General features: G+C 42.8%; 2 protein-coding genes across 2 annotated transcripts in view; one reads left to right on the top strand and one right to left on the bottom strand.

Moving 5' to 3' along the window:
• The window catches only part of SLCO1A2 (solute carrier organic anion transporter family member 1A2), a 44901-nt gene extending 44493 nt beyond the window's left edge, over nucleotides 1–408 (bottom strand). The window contains exon 1 of the mRNA XM_054988867.1: nucleotides 326–408. The gene's annotated coding sequence lies outside the window, so the exon portion shown is untranslated. The remainder of the gene's footprint in view (nucleotides 1–325) is intronic.
• IAPP (islet amyloid polypeptide) overlaps nucleotides 1–25445 on the top strand; it is a 29911-nt gene extending 4466 nt beyond the window's left edge. The window contains exons 2-5 of the mRNA XM_054988869.1: nucleotides 3288–3422; nucleotides 8671–8765; nucleotides 8914–9051; nucleotides 24869–25445. Coding sequence (XP_054844844.1) covers nucleotides 8686–8765; nucleotides 8914–9051; nucleotides 24869–25040 — 390 coding nt within the window. The 5' untranslated portion in view covers nucleotides 3288–3422; nucleotides 8671–8685 and the 3' untranslated portion in view covers nucleotides 25041–25445. The remainder of the gene's footprint in view (nucleotides 1–3287; nucleotides 3423–8670; nucleotides 8766–8913; nucleotides 9052–24868) is intronic.
• Nucleotides 25446–27077: the final 1632 nt, after the last annotated feature.

Raw genomic sequence — 27077 nt, 5'->3', positions numbered from 1 at the left:
TTGGAAAAACCCAATGCAAACCTGTTTGACAGGTGTTCAAATGGGGTACACTTCAACAAGTGATATTTCTCTCCATGCTGTGCAGTGCCTAACCTGATGGTTGCTGCATATACTGAATTACTAAGTAGAAAAGAGTCCAGTAGCATCTTTAAGACTAACCAACCTTACTGTAGCATAAGCTTTCCAGAACCACAGTTCTCTTCGTCAGATGCTGAATTGCTGAGTCACTTTTTCCCCCCAGATCAGTTGTCAGCCTTGTTTAAATATCAAAATAAATATCCAAACTGGAAAAGCATTAGAAAAATAAAGGTCATCGTTTACTTACCAAGATCACTGTGTGTGTTTGGGAATAAGTTGAATGGTGTCTCTTTGATGTGACTTTGATCTTTCCTTTCTGATCTGTTGAAAATTAACTAGTATATACCATGGCCACAACTTGACTGTCAAATATTTCTAGTCTCTCTTTTTAACTTGCCTTAAAACTGCTCCTCTCTGTTTTTTTTTTTTGCAGTGAGAGTTTACTTCTCAACATCCCCGTAATAGCTGACTTATTAGTACGTTTCAGATGTGCACAAGCAGCTGTCCTACTGAGTTGCGGCAATCGATGTGATATTCAAAGGAAGGAGGAGAGGGTGCTGCTACTGTAGTTGAACTCATGAAGTTGCCTTATACCAAGTCAGAACATTGGGCTATGAAGGCCAAAACTGGCTACTCTAACTATCAGAGGCTTTCTAGGGACCTTCACATCATGTTCTACCTGATCCTTTTTAGCTAGAGGTGCTGGGGATCTATCCTAGTTTAGGTGGGTAGCCGTGTTGGTCTGCAGTGGAATAGTCTAGTGGCACCTAAGAGACGAACAAGATTTTCAGAGTGCAAGCTTTCGAGAGTCAGAACATTCCAACGAATTACAGTTTGTTCGTTCTCTGTGATGTCTGCAGCTCGAACACAACAGGTTTTAATGTCACTCTATTTATTCTTTTCAAAATAAGTTTATTGCAAACATCTTTCTCTCTTTTGAAAGAAACGCAGCGCTCACATTGATTTCTATTGCGTGTGGATTATTTAAATGAAAACAAATGGATGTCTTCCAGTCTAGAGGTAGTTTTGTTAAGATATCCTGTTAGAGAAATTCTCCTGGTTTTGAATGTTAAGAAATATCAGACATTCTGGCTGTCCTATTAACTGGCATTTGAAAGAAGTGGGGAATCCAGAGAAACAGCTTTAGGCCAAAAAAAGGGGGGTGTAGTTTAAGATAAAGGAATTTTTATATGCATCTTTTATGCGTTCAGCTGAGGCATATCACATGTACTTAAAAATGTGTCTCAGGAATAAATGTGCAGTAGGTTGATTGACAGTTCAAAGACATCAATGCATCTCTGGAGTACTCTCCCCCCTCCTCTGAAAAATACCATTAACTATGATTCATCAATCAATGCTTTATATAATCCAATAACATTTCCATTTTGTTATCCACCAGGTCTCATTTCTTCAAGTGGGGAACCAGTGTTCTCCGCAGGAGGAAATCATAATCTCATCTGATTAGATTCCAAGTGGAGGGGAAAGGGATTGCTATAAAAAGGGGTGGCGTGCTGTGCCAGTTCTAAAATATTTAGAAAACTTTGATTTAATGCAAGTAAGCAGAAGGTGTGATGGATAGGCAGAAGTGTAGCACTTGAACACGGCTTCAGTCCTGCCAAAGCTCTTTGGGTGTCTTTGTCTCTGTTGAGACCAAGGCTTTTTTTCAGCTGAAACGCGGTGGAACGGAGTTCCGGAAACTCTTGAAAATGGTCACATGGCTGGTGGCCCCGCCCCCTGATCTCCCGACAGAGGGGAGTTGAGACTGCCCTCTACGACGCTCCAGCGGAGTGGTGCGGAAGGCAATCTAAACTCCCCTCTATCTGGAGATCAGGGGGCGGGGCCACCAGCCATGTGCCCATTTTTGCCGAGGGCGATTTAAACTGTAAAAACTCTCCCTTTGTTCCAACTGACCCAAAGTGATGTCATTGGCCCTGGGAGCATGTGTGCACTCTGTTGAGACCAAGGCTTTTTTTCAGCTGAAACGCGGTGGAACGGAGTTCCGGAAACTCTTGAAAATGGTCACATGGCTGGTGGCCCCGCCCCCTGATCTCCAGACAGAGGGGAGTTGAGACTGCCCTCTACGACGCTCCAGCGGAGTGGTGCGGAAGGCAATCTAAACTCCCCTCTGTCTGGAGATCAGGGGGCGGGGCCACCAGCCATGTGCCCATTTTTGCCGAGGGCGATTTAAACTGTAAAAACTCTCCCTTTATTCCAACTGACCCAAAGTGATGTCATTGGCCCTGGGAGCATGTGTGCACTTTGCGTGCACACATGTGGTACCAGGGGCACCACCTTCCGCCAAGAGTTGCCCCCTGTGCTGGCAACCCACTGAGTTCCACCACCTCTTTTCCCAGAAAAAAAGCCCTGATTGAGACGCCTCAAACAACCCTACCACATGTTGTAAGAGTAACGTCAGAACAATCTGAAGATTGACTCAAATAAATTGGTGCTTGACAGGGGAAATTGAATAGCACTTCTGCCTGATATAAAAATTGAATAAATATTTGATAGTTTGTTACTAGTTAGTAGTATGCTCCTTAAAAAAAAAAAAAAACTATGATGTGCTACCCGAGAAGGGTCCTTAATGGTAACCCTAGAAATATGTCTTAGCATTGAGAGGAAAAGTGGTGTTCATAGATGAGTTAAGATTAAATGCATATCACTTTGCATTTTAGCATTTCCTCTAGAAACTGTCCTTGCCATGCACTGTGTGTGCATGCGTGTACCCATGTGTGTGTAGGGGACATTTCCTTTTACAGGGTTGACTTCCTTGTGTGGCGAATGTTATCGAGATATTTATACCTCGCTTTTTTTCCCCAATAGGAGCCAAACTGGCTCATAAAATCATTGCCCCCCTCCTCCATTTTGCCTTTTGCAACAAACAGGCGAGCTTCAAGCATACAGGTTGAGCAGATGGGAAACAAGTACTTTCCGTAGTCAGATCCAAACACAACTAGCCTTCTAGGATTCCATTGTGGCAGAAGCTGCTTCTGTCAGCTTTCTTTTCCCATTTTCAAACTGCAGGGGGGCCGGGGGGGTTGAAGAGATGTCTTTCAGCCTGCATTCGGGAAGTTCTTATCACCCAGGGACCAGGGGGAGTACAAAGTGTTACATTCATTCCTAGCATCATCAACCCACCTCCACGAATGACAGTGCGATGTTTTATTATTATTATTTATGTATTTATTTCTTGCCTTCGCTGCCGGCAGAAAACTATTATGAACATCTCTGATTCCCAGTTGGGCTCAGCTCTGCTTGTTCAGACCAAGAGAAAAAGCCACTATTAATAGCAAAACTGTCAAGGAAGTCTCATCTGAAACTCCAAAGAGCGCCTTAAGACAAAGGTTAGTTGTCATTCATTTTTTTTCCCCTTCTGCAGTTTTCAGAAGTGTATGTATCTGTGTGTGTGTGTTGGCGGTGGCTGTGAAAGGAATCCTGACTGCTGAGAGTGAGACATGTTGATGAAAACTTCGGTAGAACTTAGACCCAAATAAGTTGTTAGCTGCTGTTGTGGCATAGTAGTTAAGAGTCTCGGGGCAAAAAACAGACATGAGTGTGGGTATCTGGATTCATATATAAAAAAATGTCAACTGCAGTCTTGTGCGGCTTCAGTTTGCCTGGGGGCAATGCAGGGATAGGAGAGAGGGGTTAACCCTTCAACGTCCACTTGGTTTCAGAACTGAGCACCTCACTGTATTCTTAATGTGTCAAGGGGCAGAGGATATGCATTATTAAAAACATGTCTTTTTATCTTTGGAATGCTAACAGAGTAGGTTGAGGGAGCTAGTTTGGCACGGCAAAACCGAGAAGCAATCGGAAGACTAAACTCCCTCCCCCACCTAACCCAGATTCAAATTGAGGTTTCCTGAGCCTGCAGTTTGCATTTTATATAGACATAGCAAGATACGTGATCTTCCTCAAGTCTGTTTTTGTCCTCTGAGCTATGGCACACAAGGCTACGGATTCAAATTTTGTCTCTGCTACAAGATGCTCTGCCTCAGCCCTCCTCCCCCCATCTGCCATATAAAAATAATAATACAGGTCCACCTAACAGGATTGTTGTACAATTATTTAGAAAATGTATGTCACCTCTCCAGAGATCAAAGCTTTTAAAAGGCAGCCATTAAAAACAATACTATTAAAATGCAACCATTAAAAAACAGGCTGGCACCATTAAAACAAACAGGGCATAAGAGCAGCATAAAATACAGACTGGCCAAAATGATGTAGATAAAAGGATCCTTAGCAAAGAAACAGACTATAAAACAGCTAAAAATATATAAAACCCCTTAGTTAAGAGTGTGGGCAAAAAGGAATGTTTTAGCCTGGTGCTTAAGAGAAAGTAAGGTAGATGCCAGGTGAGCCTTAACAGGGGATGCCATTCCAAAGGTGAGGGGCCACCACTGAAAAGGCCCTAACTCTGGTCACTTCCGTGACCAGAATACTATGATCATATATAGAACACTAAAAGTGCTTTTTAACACTAAATGGTGTTATTATTAAGCCAATTTGGGCAATTTCCTCCAAATTTTTTGTTGAAGAGTTGGAAAGGAGTTGGGGAGGACATGTTCAACCCTTTCCCTGTTTAACATTTCCTGCTCAGACTCACAGCTGCTTTTGCAAACGCTGGGGAAAACATATAAGTAGTACCCATATCTTTTCCCCATTTGGTTGGAGAGAAACTAGAAGGTCCAGTTAAGAACAAACAAAAATGTCTAATTACACATTACTCTTCTCCTTGGGTCCTCCACATTTTCTGCATGACCTTGAAATAAGGTTTCCAATTACACACCCCGTTGGGTAAACTCAACTATTAACTCAACCTTCTGACTTGGACAGATCAGGGGACCAGGAGAAACTAACAATAACAACAACAACATGCTATTTATATACCGCCCTTCAGGACAACTTCATGCCCACTCAGAGCAGTTTACGAAGTGTGTTATTATTATCCTCACTACAATCATCCTGTGAGGTGCGTGGGGCTTCTGAGAAACTGTGACCGACCCAAGGTCACCCAGCTTGCTTCAGGCGGAGGAGTGGAGAATGAAACCTGGTACACCGAATTAGAGTCCTGCTGCTCTTAACCACTACACCAAACTGGCTCTCACATGACTTGTAAATTCCCCGCTGTGAATTCAAACGTCCAGGTGTGTGAGGCTCAATTTGAATCAGGAACATGTCACATGAGAAGAAGTATCAGCCTCTGTCCTCATATTATTTTCCTGACCTGAAGGCCCCTGGAGGGCAGTATTTGCCTTGTTGGGGCTCCACATATACTGGTGGGGTACACAAAGTTTTCCCCGATAGGGCAAATGGCACTCCCCCGGGACCGTTTCAGGTTGGGAAAAAATGACCTGGGGGAGCACTCTCACCCCACATTTATTTTATTTATTTATTTATTCTCAGTTGTAACCCAAGGTGGCTTGAATAATTCTCCCCTCTTCCATTTATTCTCCACCATAACCCTGTGGAGGTAGGTTATGCTGAGTGTGTGATTGGCCCAAGGTCAGCCGGCAAGTTTCCATGGCTGAGTGGGGATTCGAACTCAGTTCTCCCAGATCCTAGTCTGACACTCTAACCCACTGCGCCATGTTGGCTCTCTGTGATTCCAATCTGGATCAGACCTCGCCTGCCTGGCTATTGAGTTCCCACTAGGGAACGTATCAGTATGTATCTGACAGTCTTAGTGCCCCTGGATCCCACTTGAGGATGCGCAGCCTGCAGCTCCTTCCTTTCCATCTCACCTTGCCTCCCAGTCACCTCTGTTTGAGAGGGCAGTGTTGGGAGAACATCCCTGTAATGGAGAGTAGCTGAAAATGATTTAATCTTGGCCGTTTTCACACTGCTTACCCGATCGTGCAAAACTCCTGGAAGGACATGCCTTCCTGGCACAATTTCCCATGATAACTCCAGTCATCATGCCTTCCTGGTGAAAATCGCACCAGGAAGGCGTGTCATTCCGGGAGTTTTGCACGATTGGGTAAACAGTATGAAACAGTATGAAAACGGCCCTTGATGGGTGGAGGTTGAAGAGAGACAGAACACATTTAGTATATCTGAGGAAGTGCTCATCATCAGAAAGCATTTTATATCCATACAAAATTTTATATCCGTACAAAATTGTTCTGGCTTATGGGGAGGGACAATCAGAATTGTGTCTCTTCTGAGTGTGGACACAGACACTGTCCAATAGGTGCTGATGACAGCTGAAAAAACACTTGATATGAAACTAAAACAAGCCTCATTTCTCAGGGCCAAGCTACAAGTGATGAATGACACAGGTTGGACACTTGTCAGCTTCCCTCAAGTTTTGATGGGAAATGTAGGCGTCCTGGTCTTGCAGCTTGGCTCTCCGACTGATGTCCAATAGACTTTTCAACTGTCACTTGTCCAACATTCCACCAAGCTGCCAACATTTCCCATCTGACAAGTGTCCAACCTGTGTCATTCGTCACTTGTAGTTTGGCCCTCAGTTTCTTCCCAGGTGTGATACAGGGATAACTATATAGGCCTTATTGTACAAGGATGATTAAGATATATTATATGAAAGTCTGTCAGGATCCAGTGAAAATGATCTAAATAGTAAAATTTATTGTTGGGATTGGGAATAATCTTATTTATTTAGATATTTATTCCTGCTTCCCCCCCCCCCCAATACAGACCCAAAGCAGCTTACAACTTGGTTCTCGTCACCTCCATTTTATCCTCATAACATCAACAACAACCCTGTGAGGTAGATTAGGCTGAGAGTAAGTGACTGACCCAAGGTCACCTGAGAGTTTCTCCCCCCTCTAATTCTTTTTCTTTTCAAAACCACCAATAATACAAATAACTTTTACAAGAATAGGTATCTATAAACAATTATTACATTCAGTATATGTTTTCTAAATTATTATACACTCATACAATCATAAATAACGTATATTTACTATTCATAAACAATCATATAGCTATGATTATATCTTACTGTACTGAATATCCATCCTGTTATGTGCTATTGTAGCTGAGCATAGGGAAGTAGATGTGTATAACTAGTAGTGGCGATATAGAGGAATTATATACTTCCAATTTACCATAGATCTAAGTCTTTAAGTCTTTGGGGATTTCTTGTTGTTTCATTAGGTATTCTAAGATTGAGTACCAGCTAGGTATAAAGTCTCTTGATGTCATCTGGGGGTACCTGAGAGTTTCCAGGGTTAGTGTGGGGATTTGAACCTGGGTCTACCAGAGCCAAGTATAACCAGGGCTTTTTTCTGGGAAAAGAGGTGGTGGAACTTAGTAATGGAACTCAGGACCGCACAATGACGTCACTTTGGGTCAGCTGGAACAAGGGGGGAGTTTTAAAAGTTTAAATCGCCATTGGCAAAAATGGTCACACGGCTGGTGGCCCTGCCCCCCGTCTCCAGACAGAGGGGAGTTTAGATTGCCCTCTGCACTGCCAGGGGGCGGGACCACCAGCCATGTGACCATTTTCAAGAGGTGCTGGAACTCCGTTCCACCGCATTCCTGCTGAAAAAAAGCCCTGATTATAACACTCTATCAACTACTTTCTGCAATTTGGCCTACTTAATTTTTTAAAAATTCCATCCCATGACAAGTTTGCAGGTCGCTTCTTTTTTACGTTTCTCCTTACAAAATGTCTGCCTCTTGGCATTTCCACAGCTTTGCATCCTGCATTTCAGTTACTTCCTTCCTAAAAATTTTTTGTAACCTTATTTAGCTGTTGTTGACGCCCACCGCAACAGTTACCTCAGCGTCTTATTAGGATTCTTGGAACGATGGTACCAGTGCTTGTACCTTATTTCATTAGGGCCACTTCAACGAGTGCTTCTTGAATGGACTTGCCTAAAATTTGCTATTGTGCTAATGTAGAGATGACCGATCAGCCTCTGCTCCTTGTTGGGCACTTTCTATCTATAGGGAGAGAAATTAATGACAGGGTCTCTCTCTCTCTTTCTCTCCCTCTCTCTCTCTGTATTGCCTGATGTCAGAGCTGAGAAAGGTGTGAAGGGTATATAAGAGCTAGATAGCTTGCCAGCAAGGAAGGTGGAGGGAAAGGGTTCTCTAGAGTCAGAAGCAAGCGGCAATCATTGCTTATATTCTTCCTTCAAAAGCAGAATTTGTTGGATTTCTTCAGCTAAATTCCTCGGCCGCTGAAAGGTAACTACGTTGTTCAGATTTTTGCTCTTGATTTTTTAAAGCTCGGAAAAACTAGGTAGGGAAAAGAGAAAACTCCACAAGGAGTGGGATTTAATTAAGGGAAAAGGTGTTTTCTAATAAAATAAAACATATGGGCAAACCACAAAAGATAATATAGCAGGCTCTAGTCCACATAAATTTAGGAATAAAATCTTGCTAGTCTTTAAGGTGCCTTTCAAATCCTACTATTTTTGATAGACTGAAGGGTTTTTTTTATCGTTGAAACTGAAAAGGGGACATATGATGTTGTTTCATATAAGTTGGAACTGTATTTTCTAATCTTGCTGAAATATTCTAGTTTATTTGAGGTGCTATGACGGTTGTCCTTCGGCATGCAAAGCCGAGTGCATGGTTTAGAATGAAGTTTTTGACTTACGATTTTTCTCTTAGAAACATCCAAAGGAGATGTGCAGCCTCAAGGGACCCTTTCTTTTTATCTTCTTATCAATTACTTTAAATTCCCTGGAAGCGACACCTGTCGAGAGGTCAGTAATCATTGCACATACCCTCCTTTCCCAAAGAGAAATCGTCATTCCACACTTTGCTTATACCAGATAGTTGCAAAATACACGGAAGGGGATGTAGCATGAAACAAAAGAGAAATTTTGTTCTCTCTTTCTTTTCTTATTAAAGACTGCTTTCTTTGGCTGGTGATTTCTCTGATGGGACTCCCAACAGACAAGAATGGCTCTTGCCTGTCCTTTCAAGAAGTACCGGCTTCTTGGGACTGAATGGAGCTGTCCTGGGAGAAGAAACAATAAAACCCAAAAGGTATCTGTTCTTTCTGATTGTTTTTGATTCAAATGTAAAACATGCATTGAGAACAATATATGAAATTTGCATCAGATTTTTTTTACTAGATGTCTGTTCAGAGATCATTCTTGTCTCAAAACTAAGATTGCAATAATCTTTAGATATAACTACCCCTAAACAAGCTGGTCCTGTGCAGTTTCACTAATGGAATTATTTTGTAAAACCATTCCTTCTGCAGTTAACAAGAATTCAAGCCAGCTCTAGCTTTTAATCCTCTTGCACTTGTTCAAAGGATTTTAGTAGAAACATTGCAATTCACTGGTGTGGTGGTGGCAGAAAGTACCATCAAGTCATAGCTGATTTATGGCAACCCCTGCTGGGATTTTCTAGGCAAGAGACTAACAGAGGTGGTTTGCCATTGCCTGCCTCTACAACCCTGATCTTTGTTGGAAGCCTCCCATCTAATTACTAACCAAGGTCGACTCTGCTTATCTTCTGAGATCTGATGAGATCGGGCTCACTTGGACTATCCAGGTCAGGACAATTAGTCATAGATTTTTAAAACATGTTTTTATTTATTTGAAATATTTCTATGCCACCTTTCCATCCAAATAGGGTTCCCAAGGTGCCTAACATCAAAGTTTATTTAAAATAAGGTATATATAAAGTATTTCAACAATTCACTAAAAAATAATAGACATAACAACACAACCAGGAAGGAGGACCAATAAGAGTTAAGGATGGGGAATGCCAAACAACAAAAAAAGTCTTTACCTTCACCTGGCAGAATGGAGGGAGACAGACGAACGAGATTTATTTGACAATGACACTAATTCAATGCAAAAAAAATGAAACTGTATTAAGGATTATTGTTTATAAAACAAAGAAACGATTATACAGGAATGGAAACGAGGGTGGGCAATTATTTTAAATGTTAATTCCAAACAAGGTATCATAGAACCAGATATTTGTCTCACCTACCTTTCCTTCAATGCAAAAACTCTTGGAAGTATGCATGAAAAATAGTAAATGGTTACAACAGCTCCTCAACTGCTGCATCACACTTTGGGACTGAAGCCCATTTGGGGCCCAAATTGACCCAGTGCAAACGGTGTGCGTACTCCCAGGACCTGCGTGATGACATCACTCGAGAAGGGACATCACTCCCCACCAGCTAGGGGAGTGGTAGTAGTGGGGGGTGGAGGGAGGGTGGGAGCAGGAGATCCCCTGCCCCCACCAGGGACCTGGCAGCCCTGAGGAAAGGAATGGGATATAGGAATGACAGATACTCTAGAATATAAAAAAACAAAGTAAACTTTTATTTTTATAAGAAGCGTATTGGTTTGATATTATTTCTAAAACTTGATGGTTTCAAAAGAGTAGTTCTCAATTCTTAAAGTTACTGTACTTAAACCCAGTCACACAGATCTTCTCTCAGGCTTCACACACAGTTTGCCTGTTTTTGATATTAATTTCTCTCTCAATTACAAGTAAGACCTTTTCTCAGGCGCGCACACAGTTTGCCTGCTTTTCCCTGACTGAATGTTCTTTCACAAACACACAGTTCAGGCTTCCACACAGATTATATTTCTCTCAGACAACATAAACAAGCTCAGGCTGCACACAGCTTGCCTGCTTTCTCCTGACTAAATATTTCTCACAGAACTGCTTAAAAATACTCAGGCTGCACACAGCTTGCCTCTCTTGCCCTGACTGAATCTTTTTTCTCCACTCTCAGTTACTGAAAACTGCATTCACTCCGCCCACACTCTCAGGGCCAAACTACAAGTGGCGAATGACACAGGTTGGACACTTGTCAGCTTCCCTCAAGTTTTGATGGGAAATGTAGGCAGCTTGGCAGAATGTTGGACAAGTGACAGTTGAAAAGTCCATTGGACAGCAGCCAGAGAGCCAAGCTGCAAGACCAGGATGCCTACATTTCCCATCAAAACTTGAGGGAAGCTGACAAGTGTGCAACCTGTGTCATTCGTCACTTGTAGCTTGGCTCTATGTCATCAACCAATCACATCATTCGCTCATCCCTCTCTTTCACCCCCACTCTTCATCTACACCACACGAAGCTTTTAAAGACACATACACACATTTACTTAAAATATTACAGAATCCCTTTGGAATGAAAGCACTATTCACCTCAGTTTACGGGGGTCTTACTGAGCCCATAAACACTGTAAAATATTGTCACTTATCACAATGTTTCATTTTGTATCTGTACAGAAAAAAAGGCATGGGAGCATATTGGAGGTCAACTATACCCCAGCTGGGAAACTGGGTTACTAATTTAGAAGTTTGATATAGTTTTATATTGGGGGCTAAATGTGGCTCATTACAAAAAAGAAGGCCTCTTTAAAAAGAAAATCAAAACTTTAAGTTAAGCTATATTGGAGGGTTAGGTGGAGAGCTAGAATAATCAGTATGTGAAGGAAAGGGCAAGAAAAGATTTCTACGGTAAAGGCTTTTTAAAAATCCTTAGAGGTGAACAACTAACAATAATCCAAGTGTGAATCTTGTACCGATTTCTGGCAGGGTGTTAAAACAAAAATGCAAGGAGCTCTTGTGCGTATTTACTACTTATTGTAAGACCCTGTGCCTGCCACTTCCTAATAAAGGATGCCAAACATCCAGTGTTGGGAAGCGGTGCTTTATCAATATGTCAATTATCAGTGAGGGTAAGGTAGATATTTTTGGTTATGGGCTTTCTTACACTGGCTGTTTTTTAATCATTTGTTTTGAATTTGGACATCATTTGGCTCTTTAATTATAGTTATATTGTGTGGTACTTAACCCTTTCATAGGGTGAAGTTTCAGTGGTGGTTTGATTTTGTTGGTGGGCTGAACCCCCTCCAATACCATTAGTCATGACGACAGTTAACTACAGAATGTATGAAACTGTTTGCAGTTCCCTTTCAGGGGAACTACTCTTCGGATATCAGGTGTCACTCCCGGAGAATTCCTGCAGAATGAATGGCAGGGAGAAATGGAGGAGAAGTTATTGCTGACATCACTTCTGGCTAAAACCCAGAAGTGACATCAATGACCCTTGCGATCAACAAAATCCTAGAGCAGCAATGACGTTACTTATGGTTTTATCCATAAGTGACATTGATGTACTTTTTCCCATGCCCTCCCCCTCAGTTTCCTGAAGGTTCCAGTCATATGTCAGTCAACCCGAGAGTAAATAAACCCCAGTGAATAAAAAGGGAGTGACTTCTAAGATTGTTCCAAATGGCCCTTAAATGCCCTCGGGAACATTTCTCCAAAGATATTCCCCATCCCACAGAATGACACACCTGAGATAAGACATAGTAAAATGGCAGCTTCTATGGTCCAAGATGGCTGCAAACCTCCTACCAACTGAAATGGGGCCACCTTAAATACTTTAGAATGTAGGGTACTAAGTATCCCAATAGCCTTCATGTTGCTTTTGAAGTTCTGCACAAGAAACAATAATGTTTATTAGCTTAAGATTGGAGTTGTTATCAAATCTATCCCAGTTATTGTACTTTTCAACAATTGGGATATATGAGATCCTTGTCGCTGATTAATACGGTAGGTTTTTAAGGCAGAAGGCAAGTAAAAGGAGTTTTGTTTCTTCTAAAGCAAAAACTGTTCTGTTAAGAATATCTGGAGCCAGCAAATGGGCTTGAATCATGCCTGCAGATTATTGTCTGTCAGAGAAAGATAATTCTCCAAAATCATTCTGGTGGCTATAAATGCACACACACTCCTGAAAGTTGTCAGAGCAAGCCCCTCTTGAGTTCAGAGAAACAAAGGGCTTCTTTATAAGTAGTCATTTTTCTACTTCAAACTGTTTCATGAGAAGCAACTCACCATGTTACCATGTGGGAAGCACATAATTTGTAACTTTTTATATCAAGCAGTGTCCTGATAGCCCTGGCAAGCCCGATCTTGTCAGATCTCAGAAGCTAAGCGGGGTTGGCCTTGGTTAGTAATTGGATGGGAGATCTCCCATGAAGACCAGAGATGCAGAGGCAGGCAATGGAAAACCACCTCTGTTAGTCTCTTGCCATGAAAACCTCACCAGGGGTCCATAAGTCAGCTATTATTTGAGGGCACCCGCCGCCACCATATTTTGTGGTAAGGATGATTTTTCGGATTCCCATTTCCCTGGATTTTTGGCACGGATATAAATAATAATGGACCAAGGGACAATGTACTACTATATCAGTATTTACAGATCTGTGCCAGTCTAATGTCTCCAGTTTTCCAGTCTAGACTAGCGGTGCTATCACCTGCCAAGCTCCACGAGCAGCAGAATAATATGATCCAGTTTTTGCTATACTCTGTCACCTCCGGTAGAAAATGAGAATCTCCATGTTTGAATACTTCCACACAGCTTTTAAAAAAAGTTTTATATTTATTATTTATTTGTAGTCCATCTTTCTCACTGAGACTCATGGCTGATTACACAGTACAAGTGAAATACAATAGAATCAACAGCTGGGTCATTCACCGAACAAAATCTAATAATGAACAACAGTTAGAATATTCAGTGAGCAGATACAATCCGCTGAGGTAGCAGAAAATTTGAAAACAAGCATAAAGCTGAGCACAGAGATAAATTCTTTCTGAAACAATGCATAAGTAGTTTCCATGGCATGTTTAGCAATGTGGAAACTCCCTTGTAAGCGCGTATCTACATCAGCAGACAGTACCCATCAACATAGTCTGTAGCCCCTCTCCCTACCAAGGCATCTCTCTGAGCTAATTCTTACGACACAGCCTTATATTCTGTGTAGAAAGACCTCCTGAATAATTCAGTTTTGTATCGTTGGCAGATTATCATGTTTGGAGGAAGGCTGGACTTGAAGTCTTGTGCCTGAAAACCCAGCGTTTTTTATGCAGGGAGAGGGTTTTTTTCCATATCAGGAGGCATTCAAACATGCAACCTTCACTCTTAGGTGTTACAACATAACAAGGACTGTATCTAGGGATCCCATTTTCCCAGTAGGGGCAGGTTCTCCCCCCCCCCGGCACCACTCATCTGGCTGGTGGGGGAGAAAGGTACGGGAACGGGCCTCCCAGGCACACTCCTGGGGCAGCGTGACAGCGTCTTTCCCAGGAGTGACATCATCACAGCATCCCGAGAGTACTCCCGCACTTTGTAGCCTGGGAGTTGAGGCCCAAATTGGCCTGCTGTGAAGTGCATGTGCACTCCTGTGCCTGTCTGATGACGTCACCAGAAATGATGTTATTGCGCAGCTGTGGAGCCACACATGTGCGTACAGCATGATGAGAGGAAGGAGGAGGAAAGAGCCAGGTCTCCCCACCTCCTGCCAGGAGGGTAAGGGAATCTGGCACCCCTAACTGTATCGCATGATTCTGTCTACCATGTAACTTGTTTCAGAGGTCATGAGACTGAAGCGGTTTGTTACATACAGCAACAAATGATAAATATTTAGAATCGATGGATATTTTCTCAGTAGCTCATACAAACTTTGTATGGTTGGTCAAGGGGCTGGCGTCAGCATACCCTAAGGTAGGGCAGCTGCCAGGGCCAAGGGTTTCTGGCAGGGCCCCCTTCTGCTGTTGCCCCTGACCCTTCACTTGCTAGTGCTGTACCGCCAATGCTCCCTGCAACACACACCGCCTATTCCCCCTTGGGAAATGCTTGCAGGAAGCTGTGAGCATGGGCAATGGAAGGGCTTGTGAGCAGACAAGGGAAGGACACACAAGCAGGTGTGGGGCATGCAGGTGGGTGAGAGGGAAGGAGGCAGGAGTGCCTGGTGGTGGGCAGAGGAAGAGACGGCACTGCCTGGGCTCCCTGAAAATCTGGAACTGGCCCTGGTTGCACAGTATTATTATTAACGTAACAAAAGTAGAGCCATTCTCAGTCATTATGATTTTGATGTTCCTACTTCATACATCAGGAAAGCACACTACATGTGATCCTCTATGTTCAGCGTTTTATGCCCATTTTCTACCTCTGGTATACACAAACATATTCTTTCAATAATCTGAGTTTCCAATCATATACTAAAGCCAGAAAATGTATGCATTGCCTTATTCACAGAAAATGGCAAATGCACATACCGAGAGGATCGTGTGTAGAGCGCTTTATAGGTCTGAAAAGTAGGGCCGCCCAAATTATAAAAACTGCAAGGAGCTTAACTTGTTTAAGGCTGCCTAAGAGCCAAAACACACGTTAAGAAAAACCTAGGTTCAGCACGTGTTCTCTTACCTCAAGGTTTGCCGGGATCTGTAGGAGTCCTGGAAGCTTAAAGTTTAGCATTTACAGAGCAGCAAAAAGGGAAAGGGAAATACAGGCGCCTGTATTTTAAGCTTTAAGCTTCCAAGACGCCTTTAAGCTTCCAGGACGCTTACAGATCCTTTAAGCTTCCAGGACTTTAAGCTTCCAGGACCCCTACAGATCTTTAAGCTTCCAGGACGCCTACTTTAAGCTTCCAGGACTCCTACAGATCCCGGCAAACCTTGAGGTAAGAGAACACGTGCTGAACCTAGGTTTTTCTTAACGTGTGTTTTGGCTCTAATTCAGGTTTAGAAACAACACAGAATGATTCCAATGTGGATATGATAGAGACGGCAGAAAGAAATGAAGCATTTACTTATTTTATTTACTTTATTTATATGCCACTTTTCTCCCCAGAGGGGACCCAACATCACTTATGTTATCTTCTCTATTTTGTCCTTACAACTGCTCTGTGAGGTAGGCTAGGCTGAGAGTGAGCGACTGACCCAAGGTCACCCACTAAGTTTCTGTGGCAGAGTGGAGATTCGAACCTGGGCCTCCCTGATCTTACAGTGAAATCCTAAACAGAGTTATTCCAGTCTAAGCTCATTGAAATAAATGGGCTTAGACTGGAGTAACTCTGCTTAGGATTGCACTGTGAGACCATCATCCTAACCACTGTACCACTGTACTTAACATAGTATCACAGTCAGGGACTCCCCTTCCTGCTATTCTGTTTACCCCACCATAACTTCTGCTCCCATTACTTGGCAGCCCATCACTCACTATGCCATGCTGGCTTTCATAATTTACATTGCATAGGAACTAAAAAAACCCTGGATAATTGAAAGTTCTTAGACACAGAAAAAGAATACTGGGAAAAATAGTGGAGGACCCGATCAGGGTGGAATGAGATCTTACAAACAGTGCGCAACTGCTGCTGAAAACGGCAGCCCTGTTACATTTTCTCCATCCTAATTTTAATAGGTAAAAACCATAAGATATCATTGTGCTTTGATTACCTCACCTTTACTTCTCAGGCTGCCACATGCAATAATGGGGGAACCACATAATTGTGACATCAAGCCTTGCATTTTAATTTCCTAGACTTTACAGGGAAGAGGGGTTAAAAAGAAATAGGCTCAGGGCTGCAGTTTTCAGCAGTAGTCGTGTGTCTCTTGCAATCTCATTTGTCCTTCAGCTGCAGCGCCTGCAGGGACCATCTGACATGCTCTTGGGACTATCTGACACGCTCTTGAAAAGGGAAGGTATAGGGGCAGCTCTCACCCACACTCATGCAAATTCTAGAAAATTTTGATAATTCGTGAGCTCATTGGTGAAGCTGAAGACAGTGCATGAACTAAACACCTGCACAAGAATAGGAACACCTGAATTTTTAAAGCATCAGTTAGCAAAGCTGATGATAAAAAGATGTCATTTGGTAAAACTTGACCCTGCCCTTGTAGATCAACTCTCAGCGAGGTCGCTACAAACCCCTGTAGGTCTCCTCTTAGTGGGAGCACAGAAAGGTCTAATGTAAACATAACTCGCCACTTGGAGCAGTCTAAAATTTATCACACGAATGTTCCTCACTTTGTTACCTAATTTCCCAGTTCCACTTTTGGAAATATCATGGCATAGCCTTTCTTGGACTGTACCATTTCAGACACGTGGGGGAAATCACACATTTAAATAGGTCCAACATGTTTTTTAAAAGTGATTGAGTGACCCTGGGTCTGGTGCCATCTCCTGCCAAATAATTTTGGAAATATGACTTTTGTATTTCTCGACAAAGGAGGTTAAAACAAGAAATTATGGTGATCTCATCACGGCTGCCAAAATAGGTCTACTTTCCTTCCTCCCTTCCTCCCTGTCCCCTCCGCTCCTCAGGTTATGACAAGTAAATCAAAATGTGCCATGTGACAGCCTTGAGTTGCAAATAGCAAGCAAGGAAGGGAAATGTGGGAACCAGTGTGGTGTAGTGGCTAGAATGTCACACTGGGATCCGGGAGACCAGGTTCAGCTCCCCACTCTATCATAGAAGCTTGCTGGGAGGTCTTGAGCCAGCCATACATTCTCAGCCTAACCAACCTCACAAGGTTGTTGTGAGAATGAAAAACGGAGAAGAATGTAAGCCACTTTGGGACCCCATTGGAGAGTATAAATTAATAAATACCTCAACCATAAACAAAAGTTCTATTTATTTATTTAGAAAGTGACACACCAATGGGGACCTACCACTTCCTTCTCCTCCTTTATTCTATCCTCACAACAGTCATATGAGGTCACCCAGCGAACTTCCCTGATAGAGTAAGGATTCGAACTTGGGTCTCCCAGATCCTAGTCCAACCAGGACATGACATTCACTATGGACTAGCTTGCAACAAGAGAGCCTGTATTTTGGAGCTCCAGGTTTGATAGGGAAGTGTTTCCTTCCTCCCTGGAGAGAAAAAACACTCCTTTCACACAGAGCTTACAGATGCAGCCACTGCATACAGCAGCAAATTCTACGAGGTGTTTATCGAGCCAGATTGTAGAAATTGCAGCAAATGACTGGGGAAGAATGCGTAGAAGGTCCCTGGGGACCAGTTGCCATTCAGCCTGGGGTGAGGGGGGGGGGGGTAGAGCTTCAGAAACAGCTGAAAGGAGCTAGAGCTTGTCATGCTAATCATTCTCACGATATCAGCAAGTGCTCCAAATAACCTTTAAAAGTTCACCCAAAAGGTAAACATTGAGTCATTGTTACCACTTAATGGCATGATGATACTATAATTATCCTTTTCTGGAGGTGCCGGGAAGGTGCTGCATTAACAGATTGCATCTAAATCTCAGCTTTGCTCATATCGTTAATGCTGATACAGGGGAGGGGGTGGGGGGGGGGTGGATCCAACCTGATTTCCACCGGTGACAAAGTGAGGGAAAGTGTTCCTTTTGACCACCAAAAAGGCTGTCTTGTAGATCATGGGACCTGTATGGCTTTTGTCCACGTGGAATAGAGTCTGTTGTTAGGAATGGAGGATGAGCAGAAAAAGTTCCTGGATTCAGCCCAGGGTGGAGCAGCCATTTAACTTACAGGAAAAGTTCCCAGTTGGCTGCTGCCCTGGAGAGCTATTGGCAACCTGGAGCAAACAGAGCCAAGTCCTAGTAGCCTTGTTCAGCTCTACAGGGATACTCAGCCTGGCTCGCTCCAGGGCCATTTTGATTTCCCCGTCTGTCTGATCCAATCCAGGGCCTGATTCCACATGCTGGCTAGAAACCAGGAACGGACAAAGCCTCTTCTTCCTCCATGCGCACACACGCAAGCCCATTCATTCCCCCAAACCATTTTGAAGGTGAGTGTGTTGCACTGCACATAAACTGTGAGTTTATTTGGTGTTCCCTCCTGTTAAACACCAAATAAACTCACCGTTTACGTCCAACACACTCACCTTCAAAATGGTTTGGGGGAAGGAATGGGCTTGCATGTGTGTGCATGGAGGAAGAAGAGGCTTTGTCCGTTCCTGTTTTCTAGCCAGCATGCTTTTGCAGATACAAAGAGCAGTGAGGAGGAGGGTGGCCTCTGACTACCTTCCTTGTATGGCTGCTCAAAACAGCACACCCCTCAAGGGTTGCAATGTTTTAGGGACTGGCCTAAGCCAGTGTATTCAATGGGACTTACAGTGAAATCCTAAGCAGAGTGACTTGGGTCTAAGGATTTCACTATTACTCCGAGTAAAGTGTTTTTAAGACTGCAGCCTTAGTTTGTTAAACATATTGATTAAGAAATAATTTGGTTGAATTAAAATGTGCCCCCAATTCATCAGATTAAAGGTTTTTTTTTAAAAAAATGTTTCTAATCAAAGTGCTTTTAGCCCCATGGAGGTTTATCACAGTGGGAAAATAGTAAATCAAAGGGAGAGAGACCAAAAAAAAAAATGGAAAGGCTTTTGAGTATGGCTAAACTCCATCAAAACCACTAAGAAAAATCAATTGGATAACCATTTTAGAAAAGGCAAAATTGTACTTAGCATCTTTAATTTATCCATCCTTTGGCTGTTACTAGGCAGATATAAAAGGTCTTTTAATTATAGGTGGCAAATTCAATTATAGGTGCAAAAAGTGATGTGCAGGTCAATGAAATATTATGCTTTACTATAAAGGTTGCTTTGCTAGTCCCGAATATAGCAAATTCAGGGCTCATTTTGAGGGGGAATGCACTGGAATGCAGTTCCGGCAGTTCCCCAAAGAGGTTACATGTCAGGTGGCCCTACCCACCTGACCCTTGGCCATTTTGGGCCTGTTTCAGCCTGGAATGGGTCCGAAACAGCCTGGATTGGGCCTCTGACGGGTGGTGGATCACTCTCCCACTCAGCAGTGGCCCGATCCTGACCATTTTGGGCCCCTTTTGGGCCATTTTCAGCCCCTTTTGGCCGTTTTGGGCCCAATTTCAGCCCTGAATGGCCAGGATTGGCTCCAAAACAACCAGGATAGGTGATGCCAGGGGGTGTGGCATATGCAAATCAGTTATGCTAATGACACACTGCCGGTAGTGGCAAGGGGCGTGGCATATGCTAATGAGTTATGCTAATGAGTTATGCTAATGAGTTCCTCCAGCTCTTTTTCTACCAAATGACCCAAGCAAATTTATGATGTTTCTAGATCATAGCTGTGCATCCCAAATAAAGCGATTAACTGTGCACTCCTAAGCAGAGTTGCACCCTTCTATATCCACTGAAGTCAATGAGCTTAGAAGGGTGTTGTTGATTCTGCTTAAGGTGGCATTAAAAATGAGAGTTCTAATTTTAAGCAAAAATCAAAATTAATTGTCAATAACATCGTTCCTATATTTTGGAATTAGTTCTCTCTAGACGGCATGGACAAGAATTGTTTGTCAATCTTCACATTTTCGACATTTGTTATGTTTTTAAATGTCTACAGTTAAAAAAAAAGTTTGGAAAAATAGTGAAAACAAAATATCATGTTTAACTAACGACAAGGTCAGTTTTACATTTTGATGGAGTTAGGCTGTATCCTGAATCAAATTAGCTCTTAATTAATGTCAGGATGATTGAAAGCATCTAAAAGGAATTTACTTAAGAATACAGCAGGCTTTAAATAAAAAAGGTAATAATGGAAGTTTCCACAAACCCACAGGAACAGCTTCTGGGAGACACAGAGTGCTGCAAAGAGAACAGAGATGGAGGGGAGAGGATACATCCGCTGAATTTGTTCTGTTTACAGTTGATTGAATCTAGCCCTGTACATTGAGATCCATCTAAATTATCAGACCATTAGTAACCAGACCTATTGTAAAAACAACAGGCTCTAAAAAACAGCCTCTGGAGGGCTGGGCCACCATACTGGGCCTTCCCAGGCCTCCAGAGGGCCGCACCACTTTACCAGGGTTTCCCGCTGCCACACTGGGCCTCCAGAGGGCCATGCTGGCATGCTGGGCCTCCCTGCTACCTCCATGGTCGTGGAGGTGGCAGGGAGGTCCGGCACGGTGCCCTGTCCAAGGCCCTGCAGTGATGGAGAAGGCTGCTGCATCAGTGCAGCCCTCCGGAGGGCTCTTTGGGAGGGCTGCACCACAGAGGCCTTGGGAGGGGCACAGCACAGCACTGGGCCTCCCCACCACCTCTGCAGACACTGCTTCTCTGGGCTTCTCCTGGCACAGGCGCAGTATTGTCGACGACTCACTGTGCCTTTACCAGGATAAAAAGTGAGTCATCAGCAACATGGGTTGCCTTTTATATAGTAGAGATTATATTAGGAAACTGGATCCTGGCCCAAGAACTTCTGTTCTATTCAAGGTAACTTTATATCTCGGTGGCTCTCTATCACGACCAATCAACAGACACTATGTGTTCAAATATTCTGATTGGGGAATCATTCATAAAGATTGTGGTTCACATTGACGCTAATGCCTTGAATGCCTTCATGTTGGCTAAGAGCTCGGGCAAGGATTTCAATTGCCAGTCAAACAATTAAGAGCACTCTGTTCTAATTTTAAAAGACCTGAAGGACCTCCACTGACTTTAGGTCATAGAACCATAGAATCCTAGAGTAGGTAAGTAAGTAAGTAACATCCCTGTTCCCTATAATAAAATGTGCTTTCTTATGCAATTCCATTTTATCATACCCCCATTCCTTTTATATGGGAGGGAAGGTGGCATGGCAGAGCCCGATCTCATCCAAAGCAAAGCAGGGTCAGTGTTTGGATGGGCAACCACCAAGGAAGACTCTGCAGAGGAAGGCAAGGGCAAACCACCTCTGCTTCTCACTTGCCTCAAAAGCTCTTTGCCGGGGACTTCATAAGTCATTTACAACTTGATGGTACATACACACACACGTTCCTTTTATAAGAATACCCTCCCAAGCAGTTCCATCTGATACATTCTGCGTGTCAGAGACTGCCAGCTTAGATCTCAAATAACTTCACTGTATGAGTCCAAAGATGCATGAGTTAAAGCTTTTAATAACCTAAGAGTTCAGTACTGAAAGACTTTCTTGATAGGAATGGCTGTCCCCTCCCCCTGCTAAGCATTAAATTCTTCAGACACTACCCACTCTACTCTACCCCCCCCTTTTTTTTTGCTAGGTTCCCATCTATGCAGAGAGAAAAAGAACAGTGAGAGAAAGTAGAATTGTTATGATGAAAAATCTTTGGCCATGCTGATAACTGCATTCCTTCTTAGCGTCTCACAGCTTCTCAGGCTGCATCTCTCTAGCAATCCCAAAGTATGTCAAAGATCCTAATAGCACTTCCAAAGAAGCCCATAGAAGATCAGGCCTGCAATACACCAGTGAACCCCAAACCTCCAGAGCATAGCAGGGGCCACGACCTTGACAATGCAAAAATCTTTACCTACCTCAGTTAGATTGGTACTAGGTAAAAAATTTCAGAATACATGTTCATTTTATTTGAACGATTGTTTACTAAATTCTAATTGACAGTATACGATGATTCATCCATTACATTAATAATTTTCTGGCTTTCCCTCCAGATCCCCAAATCAAGCGAAATTTGGTCTGGGAAGAGTGCTTTTCATTAATGTCATGTAATTTAATTAATACAGCTTTGCATCTTCCCAAGACTTAGCTAATAATTGGTATTGCAGGGTTTTTAAAACTCTTCTAAATCACGGTTTCTTTTTAACAGAGGCAAGGAACTCATGCAGCCTGTCAAAAAGGCATTTAGAGTCTGAAAGAATGGACTGAGATATCTCAGATGAATCATTTTGTATTCATAAAGTCTTTTATGTGATCTGCCCTGGCTTGTTTAAAAACCGGATTGCTTAGGGCTAAACTAGACATGGCACTCAAAAATCCATGAAAGGATCGGGGCGGGGGGGTTGTAGCTGCAAGAGGAAGGGGAGTAAATTTGTAGCTGCAAGAGGAAGGGAAGTAAAATTGTATTAAAGTGCCATCTAAGAGTTTTTGGAATATTAGCCTTCATGCATGTATTTAAGAGAATATGCACACATTCAAAGATGGCTATTATTTTATTTTTATTTACATTTACTTATAACCTACCTTTCTCACTGAGAGCCAAGCTACAAGAGACAAATTACATGAGGAGGAGCACGTGAAGGGAGTTGCAATGTTAACCAGGAAGCTGAGTTTTAAAAGAGATCGGAAGGCTTTGTCAATTTCCCCTCTCTACAGGACCAGGGATATGGCTGCTCAGAAGATTTGTTAATTTCCTCTTTGCCTCTGGAAGGCTCTGTTAGTTTCACCTCCCCTTCTAAGAGGTGAAGAGGATCTCCCTGGCTCTGTAGAGACGGGAAATTGACAGAGCCAATCTCTTTTAAACTTAGCTTCCCAGCTAATATTATGACTCCCTTCACCTGCTCCTCATGTAATTCATCTCTTGTAGCTTAGCTCTGAGACTCAAGGAGGATTACACAATGTAAGTCAATACAATCAACAGGACAGGACATCCAGTAAACAATACAACAGGGTTCGGATTGTAGAAATCTGGAAACAAGCAGAAATCTGAAACAAAGCATTACTATTAACATGACACATTAAATGATGCAGCAATTACATAATAGGAACCTAGTTACGGCAACGGACAATATATGTTAGACCTATAACACCTTAGGGTCCCTACATAACTTGTATAGAATATAGAATGAGTTCAGAAATAGTCCTTAGGCACTCTTATAAAAATAAACAGAGCAAGCAAAGAATGGTGGTGTAAAGAGCTGTCAAGTTGCAGTCGACGGATGGCAACCCACAGAATTTTCAAGACAAGAAAATGAACAAAGGTGATAAGCCATTGTCTCTGCATAGTAACCCTGGCCTTCCTTGGTGGTGTCCCCTAACCAGGGCTGACCCTGCTTAGCTTTGAAGGTCTGATGAAATTGTGCTGGCCTCAGCTATCTAGCCGGGGCTGAGCAAAGAATAGGGCTCTGTAATGTCTTGGCTCTCAGGCGCACTGACAATCTTGTAGGATCTTCTGTCTGTTAATTGATACTGCCTGAGTCAGCAAAAAGGGATGCATTCCGAGCACTGTTGCAATGGTTAGTTCACCAATGCTCAAGTTCAAGGCAGTCTCTTCCAAGGTTAATAAACTAACCAAGAGAAAACTCCAAAGCACTTCACAATACAGCACTGGATGGTCACACAGTACAAAATTATATAAGAGCAGAGGAGAAATAACTGACATTCTGGATGTTATCTGAGTTCCCAAATGTTCTCAGCTGATCTGGGAGGGTGGATTGCTTCATTGTCCCTGTTGACTTTAACGAATGTGCAGCTGGGGTTTTCCAAGTAAAACCTACCTTTTCTTCTTTCCTCTGTCTTTAAACCTTTTTCTAATAATCCCCAATAAGGGATTTTTCATGTTCATGAGGTGTCGTCACAGTCCAGTCTGTTGCCATTGTTAAGGATAACAAAAAAAAATTATAAAAAGATACATGGATTCAATGAAATCAATAATAATTAGAGATGGGCACAAACCGGGGAAAAATTGAATCATGTGGTTCGTGGTTCATCAAATTTCACGAACCGTGAACCACGAACTTTCACAAACTTGCCCCTAGTTCACGAACCGGTTCGTTTGGTTCGTGAAAACATCACATTCAGGTCAGAAAATCATCACTTCTGGGTCAGAAGAAGGTCTGCAGGAAGTCCATCCCATGTTGCCTAGGAAACTGATTGATTGGCACCAGGTTGTCTGCAGTGACGAACCAAAAAACCGAACCAAACGAACCAGCATAAAATTCGTGGTGGTTCATCAGAAATGGGATCTGACGAACTGTGGTTCGTGAACCATGAACCAGCCTGGTTCGTGCTTAATTTTGGTTCATATTTTGGTTTGTGCCCATCTCTAATAATAATACAAAAACATCATAAATCAGCAGTAACACTAATACAAAAAAAATTTAAAAGCTTGCCAGCTCTAGGGAAGGTTCTTTCAACAGCCAAGTTTTCATTGATCAGATTTGGATGTTGTTTCCCAGTAAAGCTTCCACAGCAGCTCCATCCCCCAAACATACAACTTCCCTTTCCTATAAAACAATCTGTTGTTAAGACGTTCATTCAATAACAGCTGAAAGCAAAAATGAGTGTTTGCTGCAAAGTTTTCATGGTGGTCTCTCTGTTTTGTTCCACTGTCTGCAGTCACCGCTTGGAGAAACGGAAGTGCAACACAGCCACTTGTGTGACTCAACGCTTAGCCGACTTCTTAGTCCGTTCGAGCAACACTTTCGGAGCAATCTACTCACCCACCAATGTAGGTTCCAACACCTACGGCAAAAGAGACAAAGAACCTCCAAACTATCTACAACTTTAACGTCTCCAGACAGCAATAGCTGCCGTCCTCATTAGAAATACCACCCCTTCCTCCCCCACAGTTTTTATGTACAAAGTTCTGATTCCCCCAACTCCTCCATACAAATTCTCTTTGCTTCAATGAGCTGCCATAGGAGTAAGTAGTTTGAGGATTGGGCCGCCCACAACTCCTTTGGTCATTGACCCCCCCCCCCCATTTATTCTTAACGGTGCCTTGTTTTCTTTGTGTGAGTTTTCTGTTTGCGACCCATGGATATGTCGTTCCGCTATGCATGTGGGATAACATGCCGAGGGTTTTGAAGTGGTAATGCTCCTATGATCCACATGCTTGTGAAATCCTTCCATTGAAAAGAAAATAAATCTCATGTCCACAAGCCACAAATATCGGAAATGTAAATTGCAACAGGTTTGGGGTTTTTTTTAATTAAAAAGACTGGAAAGACAAAATGTGAGACTGTACATCTTTCAAGTTCCGCTGAAGCGGAACAGTTTTCAATCAATGAGATCTGCCTTAAGCCACATTCCCACGAATAGCTATTTCAGTGTAACAAACCCACCATTTGAGTTTAGTTCACACATACATGAGAATGTGAAGGGAATGAGGTGGTAAAACAGACTGCACCATTTCAGGCAGCAGGTACAGGATCATGGAGAATCTCATTTTGGAACAATCCCTACTGTTAAATGCTCCTTGCAAGCAGAAAATCAGCATAGCAAGAAAGGAGAAGCGGGTAGCACCTTTCTGCCTGCTGAGCTAGTTTTCTGCTTGCATCGAGCTTTGTGGAAAAACTATCAAAGCTGGACTTAGTCTAGTTTGGCTAATGGTTAACTCATCCCAATTTGTTATAGTTACATTCTCCTGTGTGTGATTCATTCCTGTATTTGCTAAGGGCTAATGCATCCAATAAGAGCACCATCTGCTGGTCACTTGCAACAGCAAAGAATCGTATGTGTACCTGCACTCTTGGTGGACTGGTCCTTTTATTTGACAGGTCTTCATGCCATAGCCCTCTGCCAATAGGAATGTGTGGTAGGTAGGCTTGCAGTGTGGTGCGGAAGCATCTACATAGCTGCATCAGTCCACATAAAACTGCTTACTGTTTGAAGCAGCTGCCCCCACAAAATCCAGTGGAATCCATACCATGTAGTGCAGTCTGAAGACAGGAGTTAAAAGTAGCATTGCCAGCCATCAGTGGAAACCCAACAAGAGAGTTTGGGAGCTGGAGACAATCTTCTAATAGAGTTTTGGTTGAATCCTAGAGGGTCACCCTTGTGCAATGATATCACTTCCTTTTTGCCAGAAGTGATGTCACATGTTGGTGTGATTCTGAGAAGCCCTTTGATTTTTCTCCTGAGGGCCTATTAAGCAGCAGCGGGGAATGGGGCCACCAGTGGTCACCTGGTAGCTTGCCCCCCCCAGTCAAAAGTAAGGAGGGGTCAAGAGGACGATCCTTTTCAAGCTTTCTAGAAGGGACCCCCAACCTTCAACTTGAAATATACTTTTCTGGGTTTGCCCCTTCTTTCTGGTTTAGAGGTGAGGGGTTCCCCGCTGCACTGGAATATGAGAACAGAATCCTGGAATATGAGAACAGTGTCTATGCAGGCTTAACCACCTGAAGCAGCAGTATGGCCACAGAAGCAGCCGGGATGGATTGGGGCTTTCAAAATGGCCCAGGGACAAGCTGAGACCAGAGGCCCTTCATGCATACCTTGACAGCCAAGATAGCCCATTTCATTACTTAAAGGTACAGATACTTCAAGTCACAAAAGACATACTACAATACAAAGTCAAAATCCAACTGCAGTAACATTATCAGAATGAAGCACAGGATATTCCATAATGACTCAGTATTAGACCTAGGGCAAATATATCACAATAATAAAGCCATCCAGTCTCAGCCCTCATTCAAACCTTTAGGTACCAAAATTTTTAAAGTAAAAGTCGAGATAACTTCCTCAATCACTGATTACTTTAGATGTAGCATTGCCAACAGGCCTGGTGGAAAACGACCTGTCTCTTTAATAGAGGCTTAGTGTG

This window comes from Eublepharis macularius, chromosome 9 (assembly GCF_028583425.1).
Source record: "Eublepharis macularius isolate TG4126 chromosome 9, MPM_Emac_v1.0, whole genome shotgun sequence".
In the NCBI taxonomy this organism is placed as follows: domain Eukaryota; kingdom Metazoa; phylum Chordata; class Lepidosauria; order Squamata; family Eublepharidae; genus Eublepharis; species Eublepharis macularius.
The sequence above is the reverse complement of the archived record's forward strand: the minus strand, read 5'-3'. Positions and strand labels throughout refer to the sequence as shown.